This window comes from Pseudophryne corroboree, chromosome 9 (genome assembly GCF_028390025.1).
Source record: "Pseudophryne corroboree isolate aPseCor3 chromosome 9, aPseCor3.hap2, whole genome shotgun sequence".
Taxonomy (NCBI): Eukaryota; Metazoa; Chordata; class Amphibia; order Anura; family Myobatrachidae; genus Pseudophryne; species Pseudophryne corroboree.
Window position 1 is genome coordinate 442008423 of NC_086452.1, and position 10532 is coordinate 442018954.

Consider the following 10532-nt stretch of genomic DNA (forward strand, 5'->3'; position numbering starts at 1 on the left):
ATGCAAGAAGCAAACAGATTGCCATAGATGTAAGCGCCCAAGATCCCCACCAGCTGGAACAATCAGAGCTTTGCAAATAAAACAGAATGCTGCAGTTATATCACTGAAAGCGTGCAATTCCATACTTAGTCACTGATGGGTGGGTGGGCGTGTATCCTCCCCCCTCCCCCTGGAACCTCCCTAACCCCCCTCCCCCTGCCTCTGTCAGCAGTGTCATGTTGCAGAGTCCTTGAGCTTCAGTCAATGTGAACGCTGCTATCTTTGAGGACTGATCACTGCTTTGGACTATACCAGAAGCCAGGACTCCTAAGCTGTCAACTGGATTGTAAGAGAGACTGGCTACAATATTGCAAGCAAACAATCACTCTGTAGCCACAGCAATTCCTGCTGATTCCAGCACCATGTCTACGGTACAAGTGATCTACCATCAGAAGATCCACAATTACCTCCTAAATACTGTATTCCCCAAAGAGGAGCTTCCAGCTGGTGAGTAGCACTGTGGCAGCCCTTTAATAACATTGCAATACTTGTATACTTATCCTGTGATGGTTACTTTGCATAGATTTTGCAATTATGTATTATAGCTTCCTACCTCTATGACTGTTTGTTATTACCCAGTTTGTTATATCATTGTTATTTCCAATTGTAAAGCGCAACGGAATTTGCTACGCTATATAAGACACTGTTATATATATATATATATATATATATATATATATATATATCCCTCTATGTGCTAAGAGCAGCTGAGTCCTGTGCACATGATCTATGCATGATATATAAATATTTAGGCATGAGATTGTGACTCATACACACATGACTGAGTGTGGGTAATTGTGGGGGGCACTCATGACAGCCCCAAGCCCTATATTATAATCGGGTAGCATGTGATCCTCCATGAGATGTGTAGAGAGGGCTGTGGAGGTGGGGGGATGGTTAGGTAACCACTGGGAAAGCCTATCTGCATCCGGGAAACACGCCATCTGTGTGATATCTGATATTATAGCACTGGCATCCTCCATCTAATACCTGCAGTGCCCACCCTGGCTGTGGCACGGTACAGAAAGGGGGCACAGGGCTGGCCAGATGGCATGGGGTGGGGTGGTGGGGTCTTCTGGTCTGACTGCAGCATTGACTCACCCAGATCCCAATTGTAAAGTGCAATGGAATATGCTAGCGCTTATATAAATAACTTAATGCATAAGGATTAGGTGGCTGATATAAGGTTATTATATTATTATAAGGAGATTATTATAAGGTGGCTGATATTATTATGCGGGGGGCTGCTGGGATCTGGACACAGGAGCTTGCAGTCCGAGCCAAAATGATGACATCCCTGTGTACACTGTCGACACGTTGAAATAAAACTGATAAACAGACTGAAGGACACTGACCCCTGCTTTATAAATAACATGGGGCAGACCTGCGGGAGAAAAAAAATCTATTTTTAGCATGCTGCGGTGCCTTGCAATCGTATATTAACCCCTTGGTGTGCTTATCCTTACCCAGTAAGATTAGATGATAATAATAATTATTGCATTTCAAATAATTAAAAATGCATTTTTTTTTCTATTGCAAACCAAGCCTGTGCTTTTACAGCATTAAATATCTCCATACTTACATAAATATGGCAGGTGATCAGATTGGGGGGGTTGGCTGATGTACCAGATCCTTTTTTAAGATACAGTATTACATAACATTGCTGTTCCAGGGCTGAGGGGGTTAAATGCAGATTTGAATGTTTATAAACAAACCTTTTATCTGCAAAGGATCAGGGGTCGCATATGGCTTGTATGTTGTATTTGTGCGCGCCCTCTGTTGTGGTCTCTGGGTCTGTTTGCAATATTGTTTGAAGGCTGATGAGACTGTGGCTTTTAAATGCTTTTATTTAAGACATTGCTAAATTGGCTTCTAGGGTGCATGATGGAGGAATATTTGCAGCAGCAGATTTTGCAGTGTGTAGTTGTGAGTATGGGAGAAGCAAAATTGGGTGGTTGAATGAATCAGTATTATAACTGCGTAGAAGCTTTGCTGGTATTACAGGGCACTCAGTATCATGAGTCAATAAATGTACGTCATAAGAGGTTAATAGAAATTCTATGAGAGCTGGCAAAAAAAATGTCAACATTGGGCTCAGGGCTGCCGCCTAGTGGCTGCTGAGCGCACAGCGCTTATACAAGCCAGTAGCAACAGACAGCTCATAATAAACATTACACACAGGCAGCACTGTCACTGGGGCTGGGTGATTTACAAACTGGCTCCCTGGTTGGTGTTTTTTTTTTTTTTGTTTTTTTTATTGGTGTAGGTGTGATCACCAAGTTGGTTTCCAAAACTGTAGTAATGAATTCTTTCTAAAATTAGATCCACAATGGAACGCTGAGTTCTATGGGGAAATGCACCAGTGACCTAAATAGCATATGTAATATACACACATACCTGGCCTTGCAAATCATGGCGCTTCATCAATGCAAAAACAAACCGTGATATAGAAACATAAGGGCTCATTTATCAAAGAGTGATGAAACTCGTTGCATATGATTAATGGTTCTCCAGCCAATCAGCTCCCAATTGTCATGTTTTCAGCTCCTGTCATGTGGTTGAAAAAATGACAGTTGGGAACGGATTGGCTGGAGCACCATTCATCATACTCTGAGTTTTATCACTCATTGATAAATGGGCCCTGTGGTATGGTGTATGTGGGCATAGGTTCTTGCTCTGTGGGTGGCACAGTAGTCATTATGTGTATGCATGGTGATTTCTGTCATAGAGGGGGCAGAGAGGGTGAACAGAACAGTTGTGTCCTTTGTATGTGGATATTTACTGACTTAAACGGTAGGATAACACAAATACATATAGCGGTATTTATCAAAGCTAGAAGAGAGATATAACTGTGAGAGATAAGTGCTGCCTAATCAGCTTCTACCTTACAGTTTACAGGATGTTTGAAAAATGACAGTTGGGAGCTGATTGGCTGGTACTTTATCTTTCACAATTCTCTCTCTCCAAGCTTTGATAAGTACATAATCTTGAACTGATTGTGTACTCTATAGACAGAACAGGGTTACGGATTTGGGGGTCAAGGGAGAGTTATTATTATCGATATTTACATTATCCTAGGTCCAGCATACTTTGTTGCACTATATGATAAGACAGAGAGGAGGAGGCCCCCTAGGGGGTAAAATGAATAGTATAGTGGTGTGTGCCCCCTTTTATCCAGCTACGGAATACTAGGGTTAGATATATTAAGCCTTGGAGAGAGATAAAGTACCAGCCAATCAGCTCCTCACTGTCATGTTACAGGCTGTGTTTGAAATGTGACAGTTACTCATCAGGGATTCTTTGTTTTATTCCTAACTGTAACAATGAGCTGTATATGGTTCTCCCAGGCACAAGGCATTCTGCAATGTGCACAGACCACCCAGCCCCTGCAAGACCAGTCCCCCTGCTGCTGCTCCTGTGTGAGGCGATTCACCTCATGTGATCCCACATTTGGCGCCATAAACCCAAAATCCCCTCATCACTCCCACCCTGCAGGAATGTGCAGGAGGGGGGGTGGGAGTCCATTAACCCCTCTCTATTCATGCAGCCCTGCCTCAGCCATTGTTGCCCTACAGCTACAGCAGGGTCAATTGTTTTATTTCAAATGTGTGTGAGCTGCCCCCCTCCTCCCTGCATTGTTGCACCACAGCAATCAGCCCCTCACATGGTAATTGTGTCTTAATTGAATGTGCTGGAAATTTCCAACTCCCCACACGTGGTGCAGTAACATGCACTCCTCACATTGTGTAAGAACCTGCTGCTGCTGCTGCTGGGGGTGGGTTTTTTTTTAAACAGTCCCCACCAAAAAAAAAGGCGGGGAATCAATGGGTCTGCCGGGAAGCGCTGTGATTGGCCAGCGGCCGGTCCCGGGGAGGAGGGGGAGCGGCGTGCAGTTTGCAAACGCTCAGGAGTGAGCGGCAGCCGCACGTGGAGGAGCAGCGCTCGTTGTTCTGGGACCGGCCGCACACTCAGCATGCTGCTCGCCGCACAGGGACACTTTGTGGAGCACCATATGGCGCTGACACGTTATTACCGGGACTCTGACCCCCCCAGCCCGGCTACCTCTCCACCACCACCCGCCTTCCCCATGGCTGATGGGCAGGGGGACCTTAGCCAAGGTAAATCAATGGGGGGATCACGCCATGGTGGCCACCTGGCTGCATGTGTGCCCCCTGGAATAGGATACCTTTATTACTGGGTCATATTTTATTAGGTTGCACCATGCATGCATATATAGAAATAGATGTCTATATAGGTATATTAATTCATTATGTTGCAGTGTGTGTGTGTATATATATATATATATATATATGTGTGTATATATATGTGTATGTATGTGTATATATGTGTATATATATATATATATATATATATATATATATATATATATATATAATATATATATATATATATTTTTTTCATTTATATTTGGGTAGCATGTGTGATTGCACAGGCTGATGTGCATACTTTGGCTTTGCATACATATATGGTGGCTTTGCAGCATGGTGTGCTGATGGGTTGCTTGCCTGGCAGCGTGCATGCTGATCTGGAGGTGTCTACAGCACCTGGGCAGTTATGTTTTATATAGGGCTCTGGTTATGTATTGCTCCTCTCCATGTGATGCAGTAGACTGGTGTGACCTTGATGTGAGGATGTAGAGTGTGTATGGCACTGGCCATTGCTTTTGTCCTCCCTAGCATCTGGGCTGTGATATTGTGGGAGAAGGTTTGTGTAGGTGCAGGTACCCCCCCCCCCCCCCCTCCCCTCTCTCTCTTTTCTCCCTCTTGCAGTATAGAATTAGGAGAAGGTGCATTGTATGCCGTGTATGAGAGCATTAGTGATGTGGCTGGGATAGATGGATCTCTGGATGTGCGGTACCTGCAGCGAGAGTCTGCAGCCATTGATCAGCCCAGGGTGGGGGCACTTTGCAGATGAGATGCGCGTGGTGGTGCAGCAGCACGGAGTGTGGGGTGGTCTCCTGAGGGAGGAGGGGTTTCCTCGGGATACCCGCAGAGCCCTGTGCCTGGGAAAGAGGTTTGCCTTATCTGCAGGGAGTCTCCCAGATCCTGGAGATGCAGCTGGGAGTGATCTGTACACTGCATCCAGTGCATAATGCACACACACACATCACGCACCAGATTTCTGCATTGTGACTCATCCTGCACAGGTTCCTCACATGCCTGGTGATGAGTAAGAGCAGCATCACTTCACATGAGCAGATACAACATGATATGGGGTGGGGGGTTCACCTTGCTCTTCCGGATGAGCCGGTATAGAGAGAGATCTCATTACTGTACCATTTACGGCTAGGATTGCAGGTATTACTGTTGCATTGATTGCATGTAAACCTAAATATTTATAATTTGGCTAATTTTCCCAAACCACTTTTTTTTTTCTCCTAGTCAAAGAACCATTCGAAAACTGCTACCAAGTGGGGCCCGTCATTGGCACGGGTGGTTTCGGGACGGTCTATTCTGGAGTGAGACTCTCAGACAAATTGCCTGTAAGTTTTAGTATTTTATTATTTATAGATAGAGATAAAATATATATATATATATATATATATATATATTTTGTCCCAGATTTGCCTTAGAATTCTAAATTCCTATAATCTTAGCAAGTCCCTTTGTATAGCAGCGACCAAATGTAACTTAGTATTCCATCGGCAAAAGAGTAATATTAATTTGTTCTTACAAATGATAGATGACACCTAAGATGTTTTATTTTTTTACGTTGTTACTTTGGCACTGTTGCTTATTGTATATTATGCGTAGCCTTATCGTTATTCATCATCTTCATTACAGGTTGCGATCAAGCACGTATCAAGGGACCGCATCGGGGAAATGAAGCACATGGTAAGTGCCGTTTCCGTTAAGCTTACGATACCACCGTCTAAGTTGGCGACATGCTGGTCTTCATTAGCATCAGACCTTTCTGACCATTCTGCTTGTTTCCCAATTACAGAATGGGACACTGGTTCCTTTGGAAATCTATCTGCTGAAGAAGGTATCCACAGGCTGCCGCGGCGTGATCCGGCTCTTGGACTGGTACGAGCGGACTGATGGCTTTATAATTATCATGGAGCGGCCGGAGCCTGTGCAAGATCTGTTTGACTTCATCACGGAGCGAGGAGCCCTTAGCGAAGAGCTAGCAGCCAATTTCTTCCGACAAGTTGTGGAAGCTGTACGGCACTGCCACGCCTGCGATGTTGTTCACCGCGATATCAAAGATGAGAATATTCTTGTGGATCTGAGGACGGCCGAGCTCAAGCTCATAGATTTTGGCTCTGGTGCCTTACTACGGGATGCTGTTTACACAGACTTTGATGGTTAGTTTCGATGACCTACCATCTTCTATATGAATAGCCTTCTTGACTTCTGTATAGACTTCCTTGTCTATTTTACCTACCTGTGAAGTGTATTTCTATTGGTATCTTACGTGTTCTCTTTTCTTTTATGCAGGTACACGGGTGTATAGCCCCCCAGAATGGGTCCGGTTCCACAAGTACCATGGGCGCTCTGCCACAGTGTGGTCCCTTGGCATCTTGCTCTATGATATGGTGTGTGGCGATATCCCCTTTGAACATGATGATGAAATTCTGAAGGGAAAGATCCAGTACCGCTGCAGAGTGTCTAGAGGTAAGATGGTTCTGAAACCTACTCTCAATAGCCTTCCCAGCCACCGTAGTCTGGAAATATCAACCACCACGCGTTTCGCAAATTTAACATTTGAGTGGGTGTCCGCCTCTACGGTGAATATTTGATATTGACTTGGTCCTTCAGGAAAAGCTAGTGGCAGTGGCTTTTCAAGCTTGAGGAGACATTAAGGGGGAATCTATGTACCTGGATAGGTTGTTTAATTTCGAGTTGTTTGTTGGAAATCCTACAAATGGAAGCTTTGTGACTTCTATAAGGTTATTTCTATAAAGTCAAAGCAGAATTATTACTTTTAGAAGCTGGGATATTTTAAAAAATGTCTTATGCATACAGATCCTGAGTTTCTTTTCTTCTTGTTCTGTAGAATGTCAGCATTTGATCGAGTGGTGTTTGTCCAAGAGATCCTCAGACAGGCCAACCCTAGAGCAGATTCTGTCTCATCCCTGGATGTCCCAGGAGCTAGACCAAAAGGACAATAACAACAAAGTATCAAGGAAGGTGGACCAAGAATCAACCAGCACAAGCCAAGAGACCCTCTAAGCCCAATAGAGACGCTCAACGAGCGAGATGGGTAATATCTGACGCAGTCCCGGGGTGGACGGGCTGGCGTGGGCCTGTGCGTCCAGTTTGCAAACTTGGATTCCCAGTGAGACAGAAGGCGCTGTCCCACCAGAGCGACATACCTCATGGGGGTCTTAAGAATGGACGACTTTGAATACAAACGTGTGGTGACCTCAGACTGTGGGTTCTTTTTCTAGAGACCCCCTTGCTTTCCCGAGAGACTTGATGGGGAAGATAGGAGCAAGTGAGAAGGGCGGGTAGCCCAGATGCCATGCAGGGTTACACTAGCAAGCATATACCACATTGTGCTTAAGTAGTTATCCTCTGTATACAGGTTCTTAGCTGCAGTTTACAGTATTTTATGACGTAACATCTGTAAAGTACTTATTTTGAGTGTGCATCCACTTATTATTCTTTATGTGACACTAATATAAGAACTTAGCCTATAACTAAGAAAAGCATTTGCTAAGAAACATAGCACACGCGTGGACTTTTTTTTTTTTTTTCTTGGTTCTTTTGGCTATAATAGTGGATCAGCCTTGTAATAGCTGACATAGATTAATTGCAAAGTTTAATGGATTAGCAATTGTCTGGTTAAGTGGATGCTCATCAAAATGATGCCAGTTCTTTTATTTAGGCTGCAGAATATAGTATCGTAAGAACTGCTGGGGGTGAACGCTGCTTCGGCCGTGTGCAGGCCAAACACCCTGCAACTTTTTGTTCATTTTCTTTTTTTTTCTTTTTTTATTCCCTCTGAATCACCTTGGCCCAATTAGGGACTGCTCCTATTACAGTTGGCCAAAAAAATGGTCTTAAAGTTGTTTGCAATGTCAAACTGAACACTGTGTCCCAAAATTTACAGTCGGCCAGCCTAGGTTTGGGTTTGTTTGTTGTTTTTTTTAAAGATTTTTATTTGTCAATGTTTTGAGAAAATAACCTTCCTTGCTGCTAATAGGGGACCCTGCACCATGACACAGTAGTGAAAGGGGTTAAAGGTTTCCTCAGGGAGACTGCTGTGATACTGGTAATACCAGCTGAACCTGCATTATCTAGGAGGGCTCACTGAACATGTGTTCCACAGGAATGCATTCCCAAGCGGGACACTTTCAGTCATTTGCATATCAATGACTGCTTAGCTGGTTTACAATGGAAATATCATTGCAATCTTTTTAGTTTAATTAAATACCTTGCGATTTTTTTATTTTTCCCAACAATTTCAAACGTGTGTAACTTTGTCTTCACAGCCTTAAACGTTCAAACACATGTGTGTCAATGAACATTTTTTACACATTTTGTGATTTTTAGTTTTATTTTTGTTTGATTTTGGCTCCCCGCCCCGTGCTCATTTTGCCAGTGCTGGGTTTAAAAATGACCCGGATTTTAGTACAGTTAAAATATCGTCCCCATGTCTCCTAAAAAGAATGTTGGGATTATTAAAAACACTTATGTTGTGACTGTCACACCCGAATCTCCTGATAATGGAGAATGTGAAGAATACAATGGTTCATCTTTAAATCACCTGATTGAAACCGTGGGCCCATTGTTTAAAGGGTGGTATCAGGTGGGATTAATTCTTAAACACTTGTGCAAATAAACCTATCTGGGGATACAGAGAAGGATTTAATGGCGTTTGTTTTCTATTTATACTTCTGTTTGGTTTCAGGGAGAGGGGAATAAACAGTTTACAATGACTGGTCAGACCTCCAAATACAAACCCATGATTTGCTGTGTTTTAAAAGGCTTGCGATTTGTGGTTGCAAACCTATATATCACCCTAGCACAGTTATGGAGGTGTGGGAGATTGTTATATGTAGTTGTTGTGGTTTTGCATATTTTATTTTTTTCCAAGGTTGAAGGTCTTACATCCTTACACCAAGCCCAGTAACTTACTAATCATTCCCACACTGAACAAAAGAGAAAAAAACTAAATTAACTAGTCTTTGTCACCAGTTGAGAGGTTTATATTTGGTACATACCGTACCTCAGTGTTCACTGGTTATGTCCTAATTTATTTAATTTAATCTATGTATCTCATGCCTCATAGTGTCTTTCTATGTGAGGCTGATTTATTTATAAAGAGACTTCTTTTGTTTTTGAATTGAACTGTATTTATAAATCTGTTACATCCATGACACCAGATTTATTTTTTATTTTTTTTCCGGTCAGTTTTATTTAAATGTTGTATCTATTTCTTTTTAATAAAATTTTTTTACGTGAACTTATGTCTTTTGCTTAAATGCTTTGGTCAGTGGTTAAACCGTTAGAAACGTTTCATATTCTATGTTGTGAATGACTGCAATGCTGAGCTTAAAGTCCACGCAACATTGAGTTGCTGAAGATCGTCTTTCCGAGGAATGATGGACGCGCGAGAAATGGAGACATACGGTTACAAGTGTTCAGCAAGCACTAATATCTTTACAACAAATTACATATGAAGTATGAAAAAGAACAAGAGTAGATGAATTTCCATTGTGTTTTCGTATTATGTGCACCAACAGCAACTAGGGAGCCAGATAAGTTTTCTCTAACGTCCTAGTGGATGCTGGGGACTCCGTAAGGACCATGGGGAATAGCGGGCTCCGCAGGAGACTGGGCACGCTAAAGAAAGATTCAGTACTATCTGGTGTGCACTGGCTCCTCCCTCTATGCCCCTCCTCCAGACCTCAGTTAGAATCTGTGCCCGGCCAGAGCTGGGTGCTCCTAGTGGGCTCTCCTGAGCTTGCTAGAAAGTATTTTGTTAGGTTTTTTATTTTCAGAGAGCTTCTGCTGGCAACATACTTTCTGCTATGAGGGACTGAGGGGAGAGAAGCAAACCTACTCACGGCAGCTAGGTAGCGCTTCTTAGGCTACTGGACACCATTAGCTCCAGAGGGATCGAACACAGGTACCTAACCTTGATCGTCCGGAGCCGCGCCGCCGTCCCCCTCGCAGAGCCAGAAGAACAGAAGCATGAAGACATCGAAATCGGCGGCTGAAGACTCCTGTCTTCACTTAAGGTAGCGCACTGCAGCTGTGCGCCATTGCTCCCACAGCACACCGCACACTCCGGTCACTGTAGGGTGCAGGGGGGGGCACCCTGGGCAGCAATTAAGTACCTTTTTGGCAAAGAGAGACATATATACAGTCAGGCACTGTATATATGTACGAGCCCCCGCCATTATTTTTACACAGAAACGGGACAGAAGCCCGCCGCTGAGGGGGCGGGGCCTTCTTCCTCAGCACTCACCAGCGCCATTTTCTCTCCACAGATCCGCTGAGAGAAGCTCCCCAGGCTCT

At 43.7% G+C, this 10532-nt stretch overlaps 1 protein-coding gene across 2 annotated transcripts; it reads left to right on the forward strand.

The window, feature by feature from the left end:
* The first annotated feature begins 221 nt into the window (after window positions 1-221).
* Window positions 222-8947, forward strand: LOC134958473 (serine/threonine-protein kinase pim-1-like). Of its 2 annotated transcripts, none has more exons than XM_063941119.1 (6): window positions 222-486; window positions 5442-5542; window positions 5844-5894; window positions 6004-6367; window positions 6501-6677; window positions 7060-8947. In XM_063941119.1, the coding sequence occupies exons 1-6, from the start codon at window positions 402-404 to the stop codon at window positions 7233-7235; spliced, it is 954 nt and encodes a 317-aa protein (XP_063797189.1). In that variant the 5' UTR covers window positions 222-401; the 3' UTR covers window positions 7236-8947. The 2 variants fall into 2 exon arrangements, with proteins under 2 accessions (XP_063797189.1, XP_063797188.1); XM_063941118.1 differs by lacking the exon at window positions 222-486 and adding an exon at window positions 3857-4157.
* Window positions 8948-10532: the final 1585 nt, after the last annotated feature.